Raw genomic sequence first — 26,056 nt, 5'->3', positions numbered from 1 at the left:
AAGGTAAAATTATGGTTGAATAATGATTTTTGATTTTGAATTTAGCTTAGCTTAGCTTAGCTTGGTTGACTACTCATATCCACCTTAAATCATTGAACTTGAAATGCTGTGTAGATATGATAATTCATCAAAAATATACAAAAAAAAATTAAACTTCTGATAACATAATTATCTAGTTCTTTACTCAATTTACGCATTTCAAATTCCATGATCTCTGGCGTGGCTAAGCAGAACAAGTTCTACCTCGCCAATGGTTGCTACTCCGTGATTAATCGAGGCCATCAATTTTGCACAAAGTCCAAAAGAATGGTGCTTGGGATTAGCAGTACATTCTCAATGTACAAAACTCATGCTCTCCTATTCTATAAATGATTAATAACGGCGCCGGCCACGTCCTAGTAGTCAATGGGGAAAAAGGAAGGAATGTTAGTTTGATACTCTTTAGGTTCAACTAGCAACCTCATGCTCCAGCATACTCCAAAAATAGTTTTGAAATAGTCAGAACCAGAGATAAGTTAGTATCACAAACTATGGAAACCGTCTATACGTCTGCGAATCCATACTCAAGCATCAAAGGAAGGGGTTGTGTTAGTTAATGAAAGGTAGAGATCAGGATCCATTTTGGTGAATGGTGCGATCGAGTTTTCCTACACCTCCTATGCTCCTAGATATTTCCTAAGGAATCTCCTATTTCTATCTTTGAGGCAGTGATAAGAAATTTAATAGAAAATGAAAAAATATTCTAAAATTTTCTAAGCTAACTTGTTTTCCTAGCTGTTATTCCTGCTACATTAATGTATTTTCAAAAACGACTTTTCAGGGTAAAAATACTTCTATCAAACTTCAAAGAATATTTATAAGGAGACATAAAGAAAACTAAAGTTTTGTTAATGAATGAAGTGATCCTCTATTTTTGTTTATTTTACTTTATCAATTTGTTATGTGAATTGTGATGATTGAATAAGATCGTTTTTGGAAACCCATCAACATAAATCAACTCTTTGCCTCACAATTATGTTAACGGTTATTTTAGTTCCTTAATTAAGGTCGATACTGTTGTTAATGATTTTTGATTTTGAATTTGTTATACAAAGTCTTACCAAATAAATATGATTAAAATCTACACAGTGAATTTGAAAAACTATGGGTAAACGGCTATTTTGAAAATGGAGTCTGATTTGTGGTACTAAGTTTTGGTTTTGGCGTTTAATGGACGGCTATTGGCTATGTTGAGAGTGAGTGTCTTTTTTGGTAGGAAGACACTCACTCTCAACATAGCCAACACGCTAACTTTTGGCTACCCCTTAAAGGCGTAAAATTGACCCGTTATTGAGAACCTCCACTATCTGTCAAATGAAGGGTCATTTTAACGGATCAATATTACCCCTTATTTCGAAAAGCTCGAGTCCGCTTCAAAGGGGTAGTTCTAGATGTAACATTGAAAGCGTTATTATTTATTGGGTGAATTGTGATTGATGCGAAAGATTGTAAGTATTTTATGATGTATTTATTTTGTTCCTTTTGTTCGATTTTAATTATTCATGTTATTTTTTCAGAACTGCACAGTTCCGGATGAGGGCGGTGAAAAATTTTAAGCCAATGGACGAAACCGGAATCGCAGTGGATTAACATAATGGTAAAAAAAAATGGTGAATAAATTTTGCTATTGTCTTGTTTCAATAAACCAAATCAAAAATGATATTTTGTTGTCGTTTAATTCCCAGCAAATTTGAATTTGAAATTTCAGGAGCTGCTTATGGGAAATATGTTAACATATTTCCCATAAGCAGCTCCTGAAATTTCCACCATATGAAAGCGTCTCAAATAAGGGGTAATTTTCATCCGGTATGAGCGTTTGGAATAAAGGGTAATTTTGACCCGCTACAAGCGTTATGAAGCTGAGTACCCCTTAAGGGGTACAGCGACTATATCCTTAAAAAGGAGTTCTCCCAGTCTTATTGAATAACGGGTCAAAAGTATTCGTTAAGGGGTAGCCAAAAGTTAGCGTGAATAGCCGTCCATAAAACGCCAAAACCAAAACTTAGTACCACAAATCAGACTCCATTTTCAAAATAGCCGTTTACCCATAGTTTTTCAAATTCACTGTGTAGATTTTAATCATATTTATTTAATAAGACTTTGTATAACAAATTCAAAATCAAAAATCATTATTCAACCATAATTTTACCTTCCATAGAAACAACAAAAATAGTGAACAATCCAGACATTAAACTTAACAAAAGTGACAGAAAAGATGACAATATTGTAAGTAGGACAAAGATTATGCTAAGATCAATTTAGTGTTTTTAAATTTAAGTATTCACAACTTTTGTAGTTTCCCTGAAGATGAGACTAATCCGTCTTGAAACGTTGGAGCAAATATAATATCATCTTAAAAATAATAGACTGAAGTGCCGTAAATAAAAAATATTACAAATATAATAATTTTCCTAATTTCATAGACTTGGCACCCTTGAACACCCAAACAAAAACAAAACACGAACATCTGTGTATCGCTTTTCCACAGGACGAATTTGTCGATATTGGTACCGGAAAATCGCGTTTATCGTGCGCCCTTCTCAAAAATCGATTCTGTTCTCCAAGGTTTCAGGTAAGAACTGAGGCCTCCTGCTAAAGAAGTGTTCGTGTTGAACTGTCAATATATATTAATTGGTTGAAGCACAGAGAACAGACGTACAAGCTCGAACAAAAAATCTTCAAAAAAGTGTGTAAAATTTCAAATGCTGACATCCAAAAAATACGTTGAAAATTGACTTAAAACAGTGCCATCTGTTGCGCAGTTTAAAAGTTACAAATCAAAATTTCAAGTGCCCAAACAACTTTCTTTTAATTTACGTAACGTTTCGGTTTACTTTTCGTCACCCATCATTAGATGTCCCCCAGAGTATCGCGAAAAGTTAGGTAAATTTGCAAATAAAAATAAGTTGTTTCAATTACCGAAAAAAGTCAATAGGTAAAAACCGTATTAAAGTACCGGTGATAAACTTTTATTCATTTCTATTTTTGCACCACTGAGGCAGTCGAAGCAACTAAGTTTTAGCACTTCTTGAACGGTTATCATCAGAGGACGAATCGGCTATATCCAGTCAATTAGGAACATTATTGACGATCAGCCTTCTCCATCAGAATTGATTCTTGACATCTTAAAGCGGGTTACTTTCAACTATCACTTTTGCATCCCATTGCAAAAATTGGCACTTCTAGCTTGAAGGAAACAGCGATAAACTTATTAGATATTTTACCATTATGCAACTGGACGAAAGTGTTACGAAACTTTTCCAGCAATTTTCTTGAAACATGCTAGAAAGTTCATACAACCTGTTCAAAATGACCAAAATTTTTGTTTTTTTTCTCAGTTTGGGTTTGACAGTTCTCTTTGGTGTGTTTGGAGACATCTGGTGGCCCATGTACATGTACTCTTTTTCGAACAAGAAATGGGCGTACTCTTCTTTTTGTGAAATTTTACCAAATGTACTCTTTTTTTGTTGAAAGACATTTGATCAGAAAAACCAACGCATGTCTTCCATTTTATGAAGTTGTTTCACATCTTTTGCAAAAACTACGAAAGCTTCTAACAAATTGCTTCAACATTTTGTTTTAATAACCATGCACTTTTAGTCATTATAAACATTGAGCGCAATAAGCGCCTTTGAGTATGCAAACATTAATCAATATACAGCTTGTAGACGAGACAAGAGAGCCTGGACAAACTCCCTAGCCGAAGAGGGAGAAAGAGCCGCCGCCAATGGAGATATCCGATTACTTTATGACATTTCTCGCCGCCTCAGTGGTGGGAGGACTAATGCAAGAATGCCGCTGAAAGACCGAGCAGGTCAGTTATTGACCGATCGAACAGATCAGCTCAAACGATGGACTGAGCACTTCGAACAACTCTTCCGAGTCACGAATAGCGATGGCCAACAGAACCCGCAGCTCGAGGCACCCACAGTAAGTCGCATCAATGGCGTCAACTCGGAAGCGCCCTCGCTGGCTGAAATAGAAGCGGCAATCAAGACATGAAATCCAACAAAGCGCCTGGAATCGATTGCATTCCTGCTGAAATGCTCAAAGCCGACCCTGCCTTGTCAGCACAAATGTTGCACCGTCTTTTCGCTGACATTTGGGATACTGCAACATTCCCGGCCGACTGGATGCAGGGTATCCTCGTTAAGGTCCCAAAGAAAGGAGACCTAACAGAGTGCGGTAACTGGCGTGGCATAACTTTGATCTGTACAACCCTCAAAGTACTCTGCAAAGTGATCCTGAACAGGATCCAGGAGAAAATCGACGCTACACTCCGACGGCAACAAGCTGGATTCCGATCCGGACGATCATGTGTGAACCACATCACAACGCTACGAATAATACTGGAACAAATCAACGAATTCCAGGACTCTCTTCTGCTGGTGTTCGTTGATTTCGAAAAAGCATTTGACCGACTGAACCACGAAAACATCTGGGCTGCTCTTAGACGACGAGGGGTCCCAGAGAAACTAGCTCATCTCATCGAAGCACAGTACGAGGCATTTTCGTGCAAGGTCTTGCACGCCGGTGTCTTGTCTGAACCTATCCCGGTAATTAAACTGCTGGAGTGAGACAGGGATGTATTTTGTCACCGCTGCTTTTTCTTATCGTAATGGATGAGATCTTGACTGGGTCGATTGACTGTAGACCAAACCGAGGATTGCCGTGGAATCCTTCAGCAATTGAGCAACTGAACGATCTTGACCTGGCAGTCGATATTGTTTTGCTCGCCCAAACACAACAAGACATGCAGAGCAAACTCGACGACCTCACCGAAAGCTCCAAGGCAGCAGGTCTCAAAATCAATGTCGGAAAGACCAAGTCGATAAAAATCAACACAGAAAATCGTTCCAATTTCGTGGTAGCTGGACAACAGGATGAGACAGAGGAGTACTTCCAGTATCTTGGTAGCCAGATTACGCCTGATGGTGGTACCAAGAAGGACATCGAAACCCGGATCAAAAAAGCCCGATTAGCGTTTGCGAGTCTCCGAAACATCTGGCGCTCACACCAGATCTCTCTACGAACTAAGTTCCGAATCTTCAACTCAAACGTCAAATCCGTATTGCTGTACGGGTGTGAAACTTGGTGCACATATGCGGTGACGACGCGAAAACTGCAAGTTTTTGTGAATCGCTGCCTGCGGAACATCATCCGCGCTTGGTGGCCTGGCAACTGGATCTCAAACGTTGAACTTCATCGCCGGTGTCATCAAAAGTCGCTAGAAATCGAGATTTGGGAACGTAAGTGGAGATGGATTGGGAACACGCTGCGAAGAGATGAAAACGAGATTTGCAGAGAGGCGCTTGACTGGTGTCCAGATGGGCATCGAAGAAAAGGCAGGCCCAAAAGCTCGTGGCTGCGAGATCTAGCCGCTGAAATCCGCACAGTTGACGAGAACCTTGGCTGGCAGCAAGTGAAGACGCTGGCTCCGGATCGCCAGCAGTGGAGATCTTTTATCTCAGCCCTACGCGTCGGTCAATCGGCGCCGGACCCTTAGGTAGGTAGGTAATCAATATACACAAAATTTAGGTATAGTGCAAGAATATTTTAAAAGAAAATTGATAATTCTCATGCAAGTCACATAACTCCCAAGGCATTAACAATATTTGATAAAATTGAAATATCTCGGTGCCATTCCGATAGCACGAATATGTACAGTAGAACCCCACTTATTCGACCTCCGGTTATCCGAGTCTCCGCGTTGTCGGAGCCACAATTTTTATCCAAAATCCATGTAAAAATGTGTTTTATCGTTGCGAAGTATTGTTAACCTATTAATTTGTCGTCTCTGGCAAGTTTGAAATCTAAACTTGCCAGAAACGTCGATAAAATAGAACAAGAAGATGAAAACTAGAAAATTTGTCTGCAAAATTGCTCTACCGTCTTCATCGTATTTCTCTGGGAAATCCCAAAAAAAAACATTGAAACGGATGTTGAAACAAATAGTGGTGCTGGTGCTACTTGAAACAAAACTGGAAATCTGGAGTGTTGGTACTTACGACAGGAAATCATCGAAATCAAATCGTCGTTGGATTCAGGTGGAAACGTTTGAATTATCCATTTCACTTTTTTCCTCTCTCACCTTGCTCATTGTTATTGATAACAGTCGTGCAGCGTCGCGTCAAGTCGTCGTGAAACATTTCATCCGCCACTAGTCGTGAAATATTTCACACAACACAGTTAACAACCCTTAACACGGAATGGATCTAGACGAAATAATTTGCGTTGTATGCGAAAAAGAGGAAACCGAACCGAATAAAATGTCTCCAATGCCATAAAAGTGCGCATTTTCGAGGCAAGAACATCCGGGTAATTGCAGTAAAAAAAATGCAAAACGCTGACTACAACTGCACAAGCGATTGCCCAAGCAATGTACTTTCAGATGCGGGGGAACAAAGTTGCCGGGGACCGTATCGTCAACGAGATGAAGAAGATGCTAAACGAAATGCGTGACCTTAAGGAGTGTAACTTTACTACCCAAAATGAAATGAGGGAGCTCAAACTCGTCAATATCGTGACACAGGAAAAATTAAAAGAAACTGTGGTTGAAATAGAAAAAAGCCAAGATTTCTTAGCGGAAAAATTTGATACCTTCGTTGACGAATTCAGGCAGATGAAAGTCGATCAGAGCGTTCTTCGGAGCGAAGTAAGAGACGTCCAAGACGAACAAACACAACTACGCGGAGATGTTAAAAAACTCGAGAAGGAAGTGGATCGTCTAAATCGGCAGGCTCTCAGCAGAAATGCTATGATCCAGGGTGTCACTTGTTTAGAGAACAAAGTCACAGGAAATGTTGTCGCTAACATAGCCACAGTGCTAGGTTGTGAGCTTCCAAATGGTGCAATTGCCGAAGCAAAACGGCTTCATCCAACAAAGCCAGACGGTAAGCACCCGCCTATCAAAGTTGTCTTCAAGGAAGAGACATCGAAGGAACAACTTTTCGCCAAAAATAAAACTGCGTGGCTCATCAGAACTTGGAAATTCTTATGCCAAATCTACCGGAAGGATTGGACTTGCTGCGGGAAGTACGCGGAGCACAGGAACAACTTGGGCTTCAGTTTGTCTGGCCAGGTAGGGATGGAGATATTCTTACCAAACGACACGGTCTGATTCTAAGGCGGAGATTGTTCGTGCCAGAGAGGATTTACGGAAACGAGAACCACCAAAATCGAAACGGTCTCTTGAAACCTCCAACTTGGATATTTCGCTACAGTCGTCACCCGTCCTCGAGCCTCCTGATTAATATTGTCATAGTAAATAGCTTTTTTTTCTATCACAATGGCTCCAAACGATAACTTTTATCCGAACTTTTTGGCTATATGATCTAAATGTACTCTTTTTGGTGTCGCGGGATATAGTAACCCTAGTAGGCTAGCATTTCACTAATGCTCATACCGCCAACCTTCATCATACTATGTGTGCCAGGTTATGTCACGACCGGAATTCGATCTCATCAACGTTGGCTTAGAAGACAAGGATGCTATCCTCTAGGCCACGATCTGCTGGTGTGTAAAAACTTCAACAGGAAAAGTTCTAAAAATAAGGTTCTTCAGCCCCTGTGGTTATGCAATTTTTTAAAGATTATCAAGTTTTTCCTCAACGATCAAGTTTATCGTTAACAAAAGTTTTTTTTTAATCATATAACCTACTTAACTTCGGTTAGTTTTTTTACAAAAAAAATCTTGAATTTCAATGTATTACGGATTCTCAAAGCAATCCAAATGATGTCTTCCATATTTCGTAGCTTTATGTTTCTCCAACTGTAAGCAAAAACATAGGCTTAGTCTGTTATCAATGCTCGCAACCTGGCATTAAGAACCATGTTCAAACAGAAAGTCGAAGGAAATAACAGTATCAATGTCCTTAAGAGGGTGCAAATTTTTTGTATACTTGTTTCCACCAACTCTACATGTTTGAAAATCATACAAAAACCTCTACCTCTAACCTATTTAACACAACAGCATCCGTACCTACTTATTCTGAGCACGACCTTTCATTCACCGATCCGTACCTAGCCGCGCCTTATTTTTTTTTTTCTCCTGACGTAAGACCCGTTCTATTGAAAAAAAAAACACGTTCGGAAAACATCTAACACCTCCTACTGGGGGGCGAACCTTTAGCAGCTAGGGCTAGCAAGCAGCATAAAACATACTGGAAGCAGAACTGTAAACTTAAACTGCTCTACATTGCATTTTGATAGCTCGTGGTGTGGATTTTTTCCTTCTATTTCGAACTTCATTTAGGAAGGCATTTGAAAATCACAACAGAGCTGCTGCTGCCCAGCTGGTTGCCCAGCCAGATCAATGCCGGGGCTAAGCGAATAAAAAAAAACTGCGAACGGAGCCACTTTCAAATGACACCAAAAGTGAAGCATTGCAGGGCGGTGCCATTTATGTTCTACAACGCGAGCGGGATATCATTGTAAGGTTTAAAATGTTTTGACGCCGTGTTTGCGCAATGACTTCATTGATATTTCTATTTGCTTTACAGCACAATCGTGAGTTATTTGTCTCCAAAGTCCAACGTAAGAGCATATTGTTCAAAATAATTTTAAATGAAAAAAAGATAACCTCAAATCGTACATGTAGTTAGAATTTCTCCATAAAATGCGCTTTTACCATTTCGAGGATCATAAATCCAGAAATATAAATAATAAGTCTTGTGCAAAAGTGTTAAGATAAAAGATATCAAAGTCATATGAGCTAAATTAAATTTTAAATTGATGCTATGTAGCCCAGAATACCACCACTTCAACACTAAGTCATTTTTTATACCTACTGGGTTTTTTTTTAACTTCACCTTTCATTTGAAAGGTGAATTCTCCAGCTTTGTTTTGCATTTAAAAACGAGACACAATTTTACAAGTTCATTTTTAATAACAATATTTCTGGATGAATGCTTACATTTTTTTTCAATCTTCAATCTTCAAAAATCTTCAAACAAATTGTACGTTCTGTACCCAAAAACATAGCAAATTCCAACTGCATTCACGATGTCAAGGCGTTTGGAGATAATTTATTATTTATGGATTTTGAGAGATTCTTAACAAAGGAGTACCGTAAAACGGGGTAAGATTGATCACCTTTTTCAATATTTCTCGATTATTTTTACGGTTAAGAGGAATGTGGCATGTTTCATATTTTTAAAACCGGTACTGGACTCCTATGAACGTAAAACATGGATGCAATATTTTTTTAGACTACTTCAAATTTGATTTAAAAATCGATTTCGTATTTGTTTAGCATTTGATGCTTAGTGGTAACAATGATAAGTCTCTATTTTAACGGTTTTAACTAGTTTTATGGTCATAAAGGATACAAAACACCTTCATAATATTTACAATTGCTATTGATTGATAAACTAAGGAAGTTCGGGTGTTAAGGCCGAACAACAATTAAAACTTATAAAATTTAAACTCCAAAAAAATTTAGTTTTGCTTTCATTCAAATCTTTAGGCCTTCGCTCTATTCCCCTTAGATATTTTCCTTCAAACTTTACCATTTGACTTCCATCTGTACCGTTGAGCCGTCAACACGTACGCCGGAGCATCGTATCGTTGCTGTGTACCTGCAGGAACATTTACTTTATTTATTTATTTTTTCTTACCTGTTTTTCAATCAACACTTTTCAGTACTAATATTATTTTCATTTTCTTTTATTCATATTTTCTCTTTTCTTTCCAGCATGGGGAAGTCTTCGGCCGGCTCAAGGGCCGGAAGAAAACGGATTGCTGAACCTTATCCAGGGCCATCTGCCAAAAAAGTTGAAATTTCCAATTCATTCGATGTCCTTCATAACATCGGTGATGAGGAAATATTCATATTTAATTCTGATAAGAGTACTAAGAAACCTTCTTCTTCTTCTTATACTCTTAAAAACGAAAAGATTCCACCAATAACGGTCACGATTCCTGACTTCAATGCCTTTCGAAAAGAAATCGTCACTTCCGTCAAGGATGTGAAGATTTCTTTTCAGATCAGTCGAAGGGGAACTGCTCGTATATTGGCGGAATCTTTTAATGATTTTCAAAAGGTTTTAAATTATTTGAATAATAAAAAACACCAATTTTTTACGTACGACACTAGAAGTGATCGTCCATTTAAAGTTGTACTTCGTGGTCTCACTGGCGATCAGACACCGGATGAGATCACAGCTGAATTAAATTCTTTGTTAGGTTTTTCTCCAATTCAAGTAATTCAAATGAGGAAAAGAACCAACACGAATAATATCAGTAGTGTTGGTTTTGCTCCTGAGCTCTATTTGATCAATTTTAAAAAGGATCAAGTTAATAATTTGCAAATTCTTGAAAAGGCTCGTCTTATGTTTCATTGTCGAGTCAAATTCGAACCTTTTCGAAAATCTTCAATCAATTTCCTTCAAAATATTACGCAATGTCGTCGTTGTCAAGCTTTTTGTCACGGCACTAAGAATTGTAGAATGAATGCCAGATGCATGCTTTGCGGCTCATTCGACCATGATAAATCTAAATGCCTTTTTGGTGATGATAAACCAAAAACAGAATTTTTCAAGTGTGCGAATTGCGCATTCCTCTAATTCTCTAGACTGTCTCTTTAGAGCAAAAATTATTGCTTCAAGGAAAAATCCCAAAGTTGTCAAAAAATTTTCTTCTCCTCCTTCCTCATTTTCGTCTTCACACGTCAGGCCGGCAAACAACCTGCCTGTTCACGGTCAGCCCCGGCCTACATTGGAATCACGGCTGGGTAATACCCGAAGTGACTTTAATGTTACCTGTGCTGATTCTGCGCCACAGACTCGTTGTTTATCGGCCTCAGAGGTGGTTGAAAATGGGTTGCCCTCTCCAGGCATATCTAATAAAAATGGGAGAAACCAAGTCTCAACGCTCATGCGAAGGCTTGGGAAAGTCCCCGAATCTCAAATTCAAATACCTGTTCTTCTCCTTCATTTTCTGATCCTAACAATTTTGTTGATTTGGGTGAGATTACTGAGGAAAAATAAAAATTTTTGCATCAAAGTTTAATGGAAATGATGCACCTTATGTTGAAAGCAAATTCAATGTTTGAAGCTTTCCAAACTTCTTTTAATTATGCTAACAAAATTATTATGACTTAACGATTCCCTCATGGATCCAAATAGATGTTTAAATATTATGAATTGGAACGCTAGATCTTTGCTGGCTAACCAAGATAAGTTCTTTTTATTTTTGAAAACCCAAAACATACATATTGCTGCCATCACTGAAACTTTTTTAAAGCCGGACAATAACTTGAAAAGCAATGCTTTCATTAAAATTTTGCGAAATGATCGACTTGATCGACAAGGTGGGGGTGTAGCTATTGTCATCAATAGTCGTCTCAAATTTAGACTTCTTCCTTCTTTCAATACAAAAGTCTTTGAAACAATTGGAATTGAATTAGAAACTTCTATAGGGAAAATTATAATTATTGCCGCATATTTGCCTTTTCAATGTAGCGGTGAACAGAAAAAATTTTTGAAGGGAGATTTACAAAAACTCACCAGAAACAAATCTAAATTTTTTATTATTGGTTTAATGGTTTAATGCAGGGGTTTTCAGATCATTCGCTCGGCGGAGCACTTTTTAAAACCAAAAATTTTGGCGGAGCACCAACATATTTGAAAGAATGAAAAAACCGAGTTTTGAAAACTTGATAGTATTTATCGTTTAAATAAGATGTGTCTTGTGATCGTAGTCAATAAAATCAGTAATGAATGACTACTCTTTGAACAGTCTTGTTTTTATTAACAAAATATGTGTCATCAAAAATTAATGATTTCAATAGAACAAATACACTTTCTTCGATTTTTCAAGCTGTAACAAGTTTGGTTAAATTTGTGTCAGTTGTAGCCTGACGTCTGGTTCCACGGTTAGTCGGGATCGGTATTTTGTCTTCGTTGTGATATATGTGGAAAATCCAGACCCACATGAATAAGTTGTGGAAAACGGCAGAAGAATAAGTTTTGCTTTATCGGACAAAATTTAAAATTTATTTTTCAGTGGACACCAATACTCCTTCAACGACTTTTAAGATACGAATCTTTCTTGAAGCTTTCAATCCGATATCATATCTATCAAGCATTCATATTCATGCGATGTTAATGATTCTGGTTTCTTTGACATAAAAATAGGCTGTTCCACGCATTTAAAGTCTTCGATCTTTTTATTATTTTATTATATTTTTCGGGGAATTTAGCTAAAAGCTGTTCAACAAATCATGCGACAAAACATTGTAATTGTGATTGTATTTAAATGACTTCATTAGACACGTGGGACTGTTAGTTTAAGTTTACACCAAGGAATACAAAAATAAATTTATCAACGAAAAGTGTTGTGATTGTCATAATTCTTGGAAATTTTCGGATGATAACTTCAAGCTTGTTTATGATTGGATGCTTTTTAAATTCGGAAAGCTGTCCAGCTTGCGCTTTTTGATCGATTCTGCTCAAAATTTGAATTTTCTTGATTTCTTGATTGAATTCTTGATAGTCATGATTTTGCCGTTTTAATCGAAAATTGTTATTCCTTTACCTTGCATTGAAAGACTGAAGTCATTCTTAATTCAAACAGGCGAGATAACGTTTTTCGGTAGAACATCCTTTTCATTTCATTTAGTGTTTTGCACACTCAGTCCTGCAACACAACGTTGTTCGATCAAAGCAGTGCATTTTGACAATCCACCATTCTTTGCCAACATCTTGTGTACGTCGCGGAGCATTTTCAAAAACTTCGCGGAACACAAAGTGCTCCGCGGAGCACGATCTGAAAACCCCTGGTTTAATGCACTTTAATGCAAAACACCGATCTTGGAATAATATTTCATCAAATTCAAATGGGAATATTTTATTTCATGACTGCTCTGCAGGTTATTTTACTGTTGAATATCTTAATGGGCATACTTGTTTCTCTTCGATTAGAAATCCTTCCACAATTGATTTGGTTCTAACGGATTTAGGCGAGCATTGTAGTCAATTAGTTACTCATGCGGACCTCGATTCAGACCACCTTCCAGTAACTTTTTCTTTATGCCAAAATGCCAAAATGCCCATCGAAAACCCTTTAAAATCAACTTTGACCTTTCAAAAAGCTGACTGGGAGCGATATAAGAATTTTATTGAACGTAATTTGGATGTAAACGCACAGGTAAACGTTCCACTTAATTCAATAGAAGATATTGATTTGGCTGTAGAAAATTTGACAACTTCAATAGTCCATGCTAAAGCCGCTTCAATACCCAAAGTTAAACATAAATTTAATCAGCCTTTAATTGATGATGATCTTCAGTTTTTGATACGACTGAAAAACATTCCTCGACGCCAATTTCAACGAACTAGGGATCCTTATTTGAAATTTATTTATTGCGACCTTCAAAAAGAGATCAAACGTCGTCTAAATTTCATTCGTAATGAAAATTTTGCTAAAGCAGTAGAGGACATAAAACCCTACTCAAAGCCATTTTGGAAATTAACTAAAGTTTTGAAAAAGCCCCAGAAGCCAATTCCTACTTTGAAAGATGGGGATAAACTTCTTTTAACTAATTCAGAAAAGGCTCAAAAATTAGCCCAACAATTTGAGTCTGCTCATGATTTTAATTTAAACGTCGTAAGTCCAATTGATGCTCAAATTTCCCTTGAATTTGATGATATTCTTTCTAAACAAAATGTATTTGAAAGTTTATATGAGACAAAAATTGATGAACTTAAATTGATTTTCAAAAAATTTAAAAATATGAAAGCCCCGGGGGAAGATTGGATTTTCTATATTCTTATTAAAAAGTTGCCTGAAAGCATTTTAAATTTTTTAGTTAAAATCTTCAATAAATGTTTTCACTTGGCTTATTTTCCAAATAAATGGAAAAATGCCAAAGTAACTCCAATTTTGAAACCTGGAAAAAGTGCTTCAGAGCCTTCAAGTTATCGACCAATTAGTTTGCTTCCTTCTTTAAGTAAACTACTTGAGAGAGTTATTTTGAATAGAATGATGATCCACATTAATCAGAATTCTATATTCCCCGATGAACAATTTGGTTTTCGTCATGGACATTCTACTACACATCAACTTTTGAGTGTAACTAATATGATTAACGCTAGCAAATCTGAAGGTTATTCAACTGATGTTGTTCTTCTTGATATTGAAAAAGCTTTTGACAGTGTTTGGCACAAAGGTTTAGTAGCTAAATTAGCTCGATTTGATTTTCCTGTATATCTCACCAAAATGATTCAAAATTATTTGACTAGCCGAACCTTACAAGTAAGCTATCAAAATTCATGCTCTGAAAGGACACCCATAAGAGCTGGTGTCCCTCAGGGCAGTATACTTGGGCCAATTTTATACAATAGTTTTATTTCTGAACTTCCTGATGTACCAGAAGGAAAAGGTAGAAAGTTATTTGCGGATGATACTTTGCTTTCAGCCAAAGGTCGGAATTTACGGGTGGTACGCAGTAAATTGCAACAAAATTTAAATTCCTTTTTGAATTACTTGAAAATGTGGAAAATTTCTCCTAATGCTTCCAAAACTCAACTTATTTTATTTCCTCATAAGCCAAGAGCTGAATTTTTTAAAACCTAATGAAAATCATTCCATAACTTTTAATAGGGTTTCATTAGAATGGTCTGATCACGTGAAGTACTTGGGACTCACACTTGATCGGAATCTTACTTTTAAAAATCACATTGAAGATATTCAATCTAAATGTAATAAATACACTAAATCTCTTTATTCTCTCATCAACAGGAAATCCAAGTTGTATCTGCGAAAAAGATTCTTATCTACAAACAAGTGTTCCGACCAGCGATTATGTATGCAGTTCCGATTTGGTCTAGCCTAGGGTTACCAGATCCCACAGCACGAAAAAGAGTACATTGATATCATTTATACAAAAAGTCAGGAGAAACGAATAAATTCCGGATTTTTGAGCTCCCAGCCATCAGGTTGATAAAAAAAATAACATGATCCATTTAATTATCAAGCTTTGCGCCCGGAAGGTATGCAAAACAGTAGGAAAACGATGTACATATTTCGTACTATCAGAGAAAACCCCGACTTCCTTGAATATGCGGGGTTCTACTGTAATTAGAAACCGAGATATCTCAATTCAATCAAATTCTTTCAATTTGTTGAGGTTATGCAAAAGTTGATTATTCGAAAAGATAGCAGTATAAAACGTTATAAAAGAATATAAATTTCCATTATTTTTATTGACGCGTACATTTCCTTTACACTCATTATTTGAGATTTGTGCGCATATAAGCATACTACCTAAACTTTGATTACTGTTTGCATACTCAAAGGCGCTTTTATTACGATCATATATGCATGATAATGAAAACAAGATGTTAAAGTAGGTAATTTGTTGTGAGCTGTTATCCCTTTCGTAGTTTTTGCATAAAATATTATACAACCTCATAAAATGAAAGATATACATAAGTTTTTCTGATAAAATGTCTTTCAACAAAAAAAAACAGTACATTTGGTGAAATTTCACAAAAAGAAGAGTACGCCCATTTCTCGATCGAAAAAGAGTACATGTACTCTTAAAAGAGTACGTATGGTAACCCTAGTCTAGCCGCTGCGCGACGAGGAAGAAAGCCATCCAGAGGATTCAGAAAAAGGTTCTGAAAATGATTTTGCCAACAAAATCATCTCCAACTTCAGAGGAAAATCGATGCAGTCTTCCATCGCAGAGATTCGTTCTCTTCACAATTAGTTTAATTTTAGGATAGATTTTAATTTTAGGTTTAAAATATTTTTGCCATTACAGGATGTTTTCCTACATTAAATACTTGATTGCGCTGAGCGAATTTAAGTCTTATAAATAAATTTTTATTATCTAGTAAACTATAGGGCTCTGAACAGTTCATTTTTGAGCTGAACACCCATTTTAATGTAATAATGTAATATAAATTTAATGATGAATTGGTACAAATAAAGTCGTTTAGCTGTCAGAATTGGCTCCACTGAATCAATCGACTTTATTCCAACTCCAGGGGTACCACAAAGCAGTAATTTGGGCCCATTTCTATTTACGCTGTTCTGCAATGATATTAACATGCTTCTTGTTGGATGTGGAGTACTCCTGTGAAGATCTGAAAATATTTCTGATCATAAACAGCCTTACTGATTACCACGAATTACAACAATACCTCGATACAGTAGTGAACTGGTGTGCAGTCAACCTTCTAGTTTTGAGTGTTGCTAAGTGTTGTATCATAACATTTGGACGCAGGAAACAACCTTTCGATTAGGGGAGAGTGGGGATACTTGATCCCCTTTTCTTATTTTCACCATATCTTTTTGGAAAAATTTTGCAACTCGCCGTCTTTGACATTTTCTGACAGCTTGTAACTTCAAGTTTCTATGCTCCAAAAATTAGAACGATACTTGAACCCGTTGATGAACTAGAAGCATTTTCGTGGGAGTAAAAAAATTGCGATTTTTCTGAAGTTAGGGGAGACTTGATCCCCTATTGAAGGAGACTTGATCTTTTATTCAGGAAGCCCTAATCTTTGTATAAAAATCAAACAAAACCCCAAGTTAGAATGTTAATTGACTATTTTGGTCATGTTTGTTCTCATTTCACAATTTATAGCAGACATAAGAAGAAAATTCTATAATTTTGTCTCAACGCTAAAAACATTGCATACTTAAAGGCGCTATTTTTTATAATTAAGAGAAAATTAATTATTTCCGCTCTTTTCTTCAGACAATTGTTTGATAAATATTAGTTTTTGGATAAATATTAGTAATTTCGTAATCAGCAATCATAACGATCAATTCAGAAGAAAAATATACCGTTTGGAAGGGGGATCAATTGTACCCAATTCTAGGGGATCAATTGTACCCATAATCAACATTTTAGAAAACTTTTTCTGAAAAAAGTCGAGAGTTTTCCATTGCTTTGAAAATATGGCATTCTGAAGTTCATTTTACGCTCGAACGATTGATACATTGGAACAAATATTTTCTTCATAATTTTCCTATGTAAGGAACATTTTAAAGTGATGAAAAAAGATCACCAAGATACATTTTGTGAAATTTTTCAAACAAAGTTCAATTACTCAAACAATTATTTTGTTAAAATTTTTTAAACTACAAGTATTGTTATTTTGCTCATTTTGGCACATTTTTCTAGAACATTTGATCTTTGTATGACATTCCAGTTTCGAGATATAGCTAAGGAATCAAGTATCCCCAGGGATCAAGTATCCTCATTCTCCCCTATAATATTCTGGGCGAACAATTGCATCGTGTAGACCAAATTAATGATCTTGGCGTTATTCTAGACAGTCATATGACTTTCAAGCACCACTACTCTGCAAGTATCGAGAAAGCTAACCAGATGCTGGGATTTATCTTACGTTTGAGCAAAGAATTCACTGATCCTGTCTGCATTTTCGTGTGACTCAAAAAATTGTTATATTTTTTCAGTTACAGGAGACTTGATCCTTTACTAAAGGAAACTTAATGTTTGATTCAGGGTGCCCTGACCCTAGGCAGAAATCCAGTAAAATTCAAAGATCCGGTGACTATTTTTTGCCATAATCGTTCATATTTCACAGTTTGTAAGCATCAGACAGGGAGAATTCTAAAAGTTTGTCTACTACCCTATTGTCATTGCATATCTTAAGGCGCTATTTTTTTCGATTATAATCGTTTTAACATCTTTATATCATTCGCGACTTATATCAACGATGCAGTTGGCGGACAGTTATTGAAAAACTTATCCGGTACAACTGTGATCGATGTTTACTCTTGGGCTCGAACTCACGGACATCGGCTCAGAATGATGCATCTAACCCTGCTGTTGTATGATGCCGTTTGACGGTATCAATATGACATTTGATAGCATGCAACTTTTTTTTTATGTTGAAAAAAATTCTTCTAGATGCCCAAAACAATTCGTAAGTTTTTTTCAAAGCCGCGACCTTCTGAAAAATTATGTCCACAGATAATCCTAAAGCTCAAAATGCATTTAAAGTGGTTCAGTTAATTGAACATCACATCGACATCAAGTCGTAAAAACTACAAGTTTCTTTAGTTTCTTTAGACTTAAAACCACACGTATTGCTTCCTGCGCAGAGAAAGGGTTCAAAACACCAATTACAGATGGTTTTTGTTTTATTCGAATCACATTTTCTCCGTTTCTGATGTTGCATACATTTAGGGGTTAAAATCTTTAATTCAATGCAATGGTTTAAACTGATAAATTTCCTCGTTAAGACGAGTGTTATTTAACAATAACATTCCATCGTGTGAAAACGATAGGATACGAAATTCAGAAGATGACACATGTTATACATCTCTAAACTAAAATAGGTAGGTAGGGAAGATGAGGGCATAACGAGCACCCCGGGCATAATAAGCACTCCATTTTTCTACACAAGTACGTATTTTCTTAAACAAATTTTCATGAGGACTTGTTTCGTACTACCTATAGCATTAATTTTTCACCAAAAAAGAAAAATCCTTTTCATCTTTACAGAAACATTAAATAATAGCCAGCTAGGTTCTCAAGTGACGAAAATATTATAATTTTTGAGCACCACCAAATAAGCTTTTATGACCTTTAATCATCTTGATCTGAAATGTACGCACTGCAACATGATCTACACATTGTTTGTCAATTTTCAGCATCATAAAATTTTTAATTTTTCACTTGAATCAATTTTTAAACGCGTTTTTACTTTAATTTGTTCACTGGAGGCGAACAGAGCACTTTCAATGAAGGCATAATGAGCATTTTCTGCCGGGCAATCTAGCAGTGAATTTGACTCGATGAAGTCAACTGATTAATAAAGCTACAGCTTAACTTGTATCGTCTGACGATTTGGCCTATTGGTTAGATGTCGGAGAGGTAATCAGTAGACTCGAGTTCGATTCCTGTTCGAGGGGATTTTTTTTGCACATACCATTCATGATTGATTTTTTTTATTGTTACATTATACGGCTAATAGCATCAAAGCATCATCCGTCAAACAAAACACCAGAAATATTATGTATGAGCATGTGTTAATTCTTTGAATTCTACTAACAGACCTAGATTATTTTTTATTGCTTTGTTTGATGAATCTACGCCTCACCGTATAGTGCAATCATGATCATGAATGATAAATGAAAAAAAAATCACCTCCACCAGGAATTGAACTCGAGCCTACTGATTATCTCTCCGACATCTAACCAATAGGCCAAATCGTCAGTCGATACAAGTTAAGCTGTAGCTCTATTACTCAGTTGACTTCATCGAGTCGAATTCGCTGCTAGATTCCCCGGCAGAAAATGCTCATTATGCCTTCATTAATGGTGCTCATACTGCCTCGGGGGTTTCTCATTATGCCTCTACAGTGACTGGTTTTCAGCTTTCGGGAAAATTTTTTAAAATGCATTTTTTAACGTTTTTATCTACTTTTTCAAGTTTCATCCAATCAGGCAATAGACTATTTGAGTGTCTGAACACGAAACAATGATGTAGGGGAGATGAGGGCATAATGGGCACCTTAAGGAAAATGCTTATTTAACCATAGAGAACAGCTGTAATATGTGAATTACATCATTGTTTCGTGTTCCGACACTCAAATAGTCTATTGTCTAATTGGATGAAACTTGAAAAAGTAGATAAAAACGTTTAAAAATGCATTTTAAAAAATTTTGCCGAAAGCTGAAAACCAGTCACTGTAGAGGCATAATGAGAAACCCCCCGAGGCAGTATGAGCACCATTAATGAAGGCATAATGAGCATTTTCTGCCGGGGAATCTAGCAGCGAATTCGACTCGATGAAGTCAATTGAGTAATAGAGCTACAGCTCAACTTGTATCGTCTGACGATTTGGCCTATTGGTTAGATGTCGGAGAGATAATCAGTAGGCTCGAGATCGATTCCTGGTGGAGGTGATTTTTTTTTCTTCATTTTTCATTTATGATCATGATTGCACTAAACGGTGAGGCGTAGATGCATCAAACAAAGCAATAACAAAATAATCTAGGTCTGTTTGTAGAATTCAAAGAATTAACACATGCTCATACATTATGTTTCTGGTGTTTTGTTTGACGGATGATGCTTTGATGCTATTAGCCGTATAATGTAACAATAAAAAAAATCAATCATGCATGCATGTGCAAAAAAAAAATCCCCTCGGACAGGAATCGAACTCGAGTCTACTGATTACCTCTCCGACATCTAACCAATAGGCCAAATCGTCAGACGATACAAGTTAAGCTGTAGCTCTATTATTCAGTTGACTTCATCGAGTTGAATTCGCTGCTAGATTCTCCGGCAGAAAATGCTCAATATGCCTTCATTGAAAGTGCTATGTTCGCCTCTAGTGAACAAATTAACACGTTCGTCGCCCAAAAAAAATCTCAGAGCATGAAAGTAAAGCGAGAGAGCTTCAGATTTACAACGCGTGGCAGAACTGAGCGGCAACCTTGCTTAAGAGAGCCGTCACCCATATATGGGTGACGTGGCGACGAACGTGTTAAAGTAAAAACGCGTTTTACAATTGATAAAAGTGAAAAATCAAAAATTTTATGATGCTGAAAATTTAGAAACAATGTGTAGATCATGTTGCAGTGCATACATTTCAGATCAAGATGATTTAAAGGTCATAAAAGCTTATTTGGTGGTGCTCAAAAATTATAATATTTTCGTCACTTGAGAACCTAGCTGGTTATTATTTAATATTTCTGTAAATATGAAAAGGATATTTCTTTTTTGGTGGAAAATTAATACTATAGGTAGTACGAAACAAGTCCTCATGAAAATTTGTTTAAGAAAATACGTACTTATGTAGAAAAATGGACTTCTCATTATGCCTCGGGTGCTCGTTATGCCCTCATCTCCCCTAATTCACATATTACAGCTGTTCTCTGTGGTTAAATAAGCATTTTCCTAAAGGTGGCCATTATGCCCTCATCACCCCTAACTGACAGTAAATTTAAAAAAAAAATCAGTTTTGCTCAAATTTTTTTTATCAACCAATGTTAAGTTTGTAGGTGGGTTTGTTTAGCCAATCCGTGAAACTGTGCAATGTTTTTTTTTCGGCATGACTAAATGCCAAATCTTTGGCAGCTATTGCTCGATTTGGTTGTAGTACTTTTTCGATTAAAGTTTATACACACTCAAACCAATTTTTAAAATTGTAACGCTGTTTTAGATATGTCCCGTTTCTCAAAGCATCTTGTCACTCTTTTGTAGTATTTTTACATCATAAGAAATTTACAAAATCATGTTGAAACTACAGCTCTCATTTCATGACAAGTTTCTAGCCTAGCTAGCACCGAAGGAAAAATTAGATCAGTAAATGTTCCCTTGAAAGGTTATTTAGGTCGTCACTTCAAGAACTCCAGTTTCACTTACGAACTTAGTTCAGCTTCAATCAATATCCTGCTGGTTTTCAATTAGCATGAACCAGATAGCGTTCTAGATTTTCCAGCCATACCCACCTTATTCCCAATTACAACAACAAATGGTGCTCGATTTTGAATGGTGATTTTTCCATTCAAAAGTCTCGTGCCGATCGTTGGCGGACAAATTAGCGAAACCTAGGTATCGGGCAGATTTCCACGCAGTTGCCTCCCGGGGTGAGATCGCCAACATCGTTGGCAGCAATCTGACCGACCAGCATGCAATTCAGAGTGAGAAATTTGAAAACCGAAAGCAGGGAGACTCTCGGACCCAGAAATGGCGCTGTTCTAGTTTCGTGAAATAGAATTTATTTTTTTGATGTTGCTACCAACCGTTGAATGAGCGTGTCGTTTCACTGAATTCGGACATGGAAAAGAGATTGTATTTAGAACTTATCCGTAAATAATTTAATTTGCCGATAGTTGAAGAAAATGGAAGCAGCAATAAACACGCAACGGATTTATTTTTTAAAAACTTTGAACATCTAACATGAACCACTCACTTCTTGCATGACTCATTGGATTGAGGGGTCGCTAAAATAAAGGTAAACTAACGAATCAGATGACTGACAACGATTTTTTAAAGTAAATACAGTGTCATGCTTTTAATGTGGGTATCTCGGTATGAACCAAAATACCAACACTGTTGGTGTAAAAATATTTATCGGATAATCACCTTTTTTTTTTTATTTACTTATAATTCTGCTACCAGTATAGGCTAAAATGCATCAAAATGCAAACCATATATTCACCTTTCATATGCTGGAAAATAAATGTTTTGCATCAATGTTAGTTGATTTCAAAATTTCATCCATCTGTACATTAATTTTTATGATTTCAAACAGTAGAATTTTTTGTAGTATTTCTTACCCCTAACTGTACGCAGCTCCCTTATGCTTTTTCTTCAAAAACATTTTTAACAGAAAAATATAAGATTTAATTCGAATAAAAACAGGAATTACTGCAATTGGAACTTTATGCGTTATGACATCCAAAATATATCAAAAACTATAAATTTTCAAAGGTTTTCATTTGATTTTTCATTAAAAACAAAATTTGTTGCATTATACCCCTTTTTCTTAGTAGGGTGAAAATCGCATGTTTTTGTAAATTAAAAAATAACTGATGAATCCAATATTTTTTCTGACTACGTTGATTTGATTTCCCACCAACCTTAAAACTTTTAATGAGCAAGCATTATGATGGATATCTGTGGACATTTAGTCTTCAGAAGCCATTGAAGTTGAAATGTGTTGCTGAATCCGCGGTTTTTTTTTGTGTTGGACACTGGAATAGGATCAATATTAAGATCTTTAAAAATAGCAACAACATTAGGCATCCTAAAGAAACTCCAGAACTTCGTTTTTAAAATGAATGAAAAGATTTAATAATTAAATTAGCTGCTTATCGTAAGCAGGCAATGTTATTAATTATCGTGAATCGAAAAACTGATAAAAAAATCGAAACTTACGTAATGTTGAAGAAGTTACTGGTTAAATGATATTTCTGAAGAACATGCACTGCAGTATTTTTTGCCGCACTAGATGCAGTACCTAGAGTTCAACGATAAGTTGTAAAGTTCAAAACAATTCTAATCAAGAAATCCAGAAAACAATGTCGTGTTCCATTATTACGTCGTCGTAGTCTGGCTTTGGGTGAAATAAGTAAGCAACCACGCGAAAATGTTGCAATCCACAGACAGTGGAACTCCGTTTTTTATCATTCAGACCATTTTCCACATAATTCGTGTAGTAATTGGTGAGTAATTGGAGGTTATTAGATAGACATAAGTAGTAGTATAATAAACAAGCGGGTTGAATGAGCACCATTCTTTTGAAAGTTAATTCGTATTTTCTTCAATAACCCTTCATGCGTTTTTTTTTAAACAGAAAATTTTCTTTTTTTTGAATACAAAGAAATTATTGGTTCCCTTTATGTAAGTAATGATTTTTTTTACTGTGCGTCTTTCTTATGGTTCGCTCGTATTATGCCCCTACTTCCTCTAGATTTTGATAAATTTTAGTTTTGTCTCTTTTGATAGCTTTCAAGAAGTCGATGTTGAAAATGTGCATTATAAAAGGCAACTTTTGCCGATCGCCATTTGCCATTTAATGTGTTTTCAGTTATGAAACTAGCAACACCCATCGTAGGTTTACTCCTGCTGGCCCTGGTTCGAGGTCAGGACGAACGTAAGTAGATTTTTCTTAAGTAATCAGAAGTGATTTGACGTTTCGGTGCTTAATTAAAGCTTCTTTAAAGATACTTGAAAGATGGAATTTTTGAAGATAATTTTTTACGTAGCGGAGTTTGATTACGAGGGGGGGGGAGGGCGATAATTTCGGAAAAATCGATGCGCGCTGTAATGGGCGTCGCCAAAGTCCCATCCGGTTGGAAACGAAGACTGCCGTCCGGCGCACCGTTCCTCAACCCCTTATTTTGGAGGGATACGCCGAAAATGCCACACAAGTTGTTGTAACCAACGATGGACAAACAGGTTGTTGATCCCGATCGTGGCTGAAACATTCTGCCTTTCGACATTTCAATAACATATTTTTGTTTAACTTTTAGCCAGATACACCTTCCAATACGCTAATAATCGCACTGTCATAGCCCGGGGAGGCCCTCTGCAGGGGAGTTATCGCTTTGATAGCTTGGAGTTCCACTGGGGATCGGATTCGAGCCGAGGATCCGAGCATGTGATGGACAATCGATCATATCCTATGAGCATACAGCTGACGTTCTACAATCAAAAGTAGGGGAAAGGTTTCCTAAATGGGCCTATCGGGTTAAATGACCCTACGGCTGTTTGATGAAATGGCTGACTATACAGCTTATCTGACCAATGCATTTTGAGGGTGATACGCTTAGAACATAAGGCATGAAAGAATTTTATGAATTTACAAACTCAAAAAAATTTTAAAAATCATAAAAGGTTTTGATACATTTTGATGTAATATTTCGACTTTTAAAAATTATACGTAAAGAAGCTTAAAACAAAAACTAGGATGGTTTTTGTTTCTTACTCAAATGAACTTAAGAAATTAAACATACTTCAGCTTTTGTGAAGGTTTAATAATGATTATATAGTGGAATAATAGAGTGTTTTTGTATGCCCCCATCATGTTTGTAAAATGCCTCCATCCTAAAATAACAGGTTAAATAGAATAAATAAATGATTTTTATCATTGAACCTTCAAATATAAGCTCTGAATAACATCTTTAGAGAGAATTGAAGATCTAAAAACAGATTTGATAAAGTTTTTCTCATGGATGAACTCCCTCCATAGTGTGGCAACCCTAACTTTTGGTTTATTCTATAAAATTATAACATACATAGATTTTTATAAAACTTCAGCTTTGTCGTATGGAAATTAATACTTTCCAGCAGTTTCAATAAAATTATTCGGAAATATTGCCCAAAAAACAGAAATTTTGTTCAAAACATAAATAGGCGCATTTAGCCCGCACGGTTTGAGGTTCGGCATTTTAGACAACACTTATAATAAAATCGTTTTCTTGGAAACAGAAGAAAATTTTAACATAAAAATTACTCCAATGCATAGAAAACAGATGCTTGCACACGTGTATATAGTTTTTGTACACATATTCGATGTGATATTTGATTAAATCAGTGTTCTGCTTAATAGGCGCATTTAGCCCGCTCCTCCCCTACAGCACCTTCGAGGAAGCGGAAAATCAAACTTACGGTCTAGCTGTGTTGGGATTATTTTTCGTCGTTGTCGATAGAGATCCAAATTATCGTTGGATTGACGCCTTGTTTCAGGTTCAGGACGCTCCTAGCAGTTACACATTGCCGGATCCGACGGCATTCAACATTGCACAACTGATTGGCTCACGCCGGCTGCCCTATTTTTCGTATCAGGGAAGTCTGACAACGCCTCCGTGCTACGAAACCGTCACCTGGATACTGCAGAAAAGAACACTAAACATAAGCGAGAATCAGTTGAATGCATTTCGATCGCTGAAGCAAACGAATGGTCAACCACTGGTGAACAATTACCGGAACCCACAACCTCTGAACGGACGACAGGTTGATCTCTATCGGTGTACGTACTGAACACGATCATATGTGGACATTTTCATCAAGGGCCTCACTGAACTAAGGACTGTCTTTGTCGAATGTTAATTTAGAAATTTTATTGCAAACCCACAAACGGACATCATGGAGAACATAAGCCTTAGTAGAATGTCAATTTGACTTTTTAGGAAGTTTGCTGGCTTGCCAAATAAGATTAAGACCCATATTTAGCTTTGCCAGAATAAAATTACAAAACTTGTTCACGAGGAGGACATTTTTCTTTGGGAACACTAAAAATTGGGACACCCTATTCAGTGGTAATTTAAGAATGAAAATACGTGTTTTAATGTAACCAATTTGCACCACTCATATTGAATTTGTGCTGCTCGACTAATTTTGCCCAAAAACACTATGCCATACAACCCAAAACTTGTAGCGTGAACGTGAATTTATCTTACAAGCATATTAGAAACTCCTTAAGCTAGCTTACAATTACGTCTTTATCGTAATTTCCTACCATAGTGTACAATCATAACCTCCAAAACACACAACAAGTTTATCACAGCTCGAT

The 26,056-nt window shown here is 36.5% G+C and overlaps 2 protein-coding genes across 2 annotated transcripts in view; both read left to right on the top strand.

Moving 5' to 3' along the window:
* Positions 1-15,790, top strand: part of LOC129746635 (lipase 3-like) — a 54,775-nt gene extending 38,985 nt beyond the window's left edge. Inside the window, exon 3 of the mRNA XM_055740425.1 lies at positions 14,781-15,790. Within this exon, the coding sequence (XP_055596400.1) occupies positions 14,781-14,912 (132 nt within the window). The 3' untranslated portion in view covers positions 14,913-15,790. The remainder of the gene's footprint in view (positions 1-14,780) is intronic.
* Positions 14,996-25,524, top strand: LOC129742423 (carbonic anhydrase 7-like). The gene is made up of 4 exons (XM_055734320.1): positions 14,996-15,031; positions 23,748-23,940; positions 24,015-24,198; positions 25,122-25,524. Exons 1-4 carry the CDS (start codon positions 14,996-14,998, stop codon positions 25,522-25,524), a joined length of 816 nt encoding a protein of 271 aa, XP_055590295.1.
* The last annotated feature ends 532 nt before the right edge of the window (positions 25,525-26,056 follow it).

This window comes from Uranotaenia lowii, chromosome 2 (genome assembly GCF_029784155.1).
Source record: "Uranotaenia lowii strain MFRU-FL chromosome 2, ASM2978415v1, whole genome shotgun sequence".
Lineage (NCBI taxonomy): Eukaryota > Metazoa > Arthropoda > Insecta > Diptera > Culicidae > Uranotaenia > Uranotaenia lowii.
This window is presented reverse-complemented; position numbering and strand designations above follow the sequence as displayed.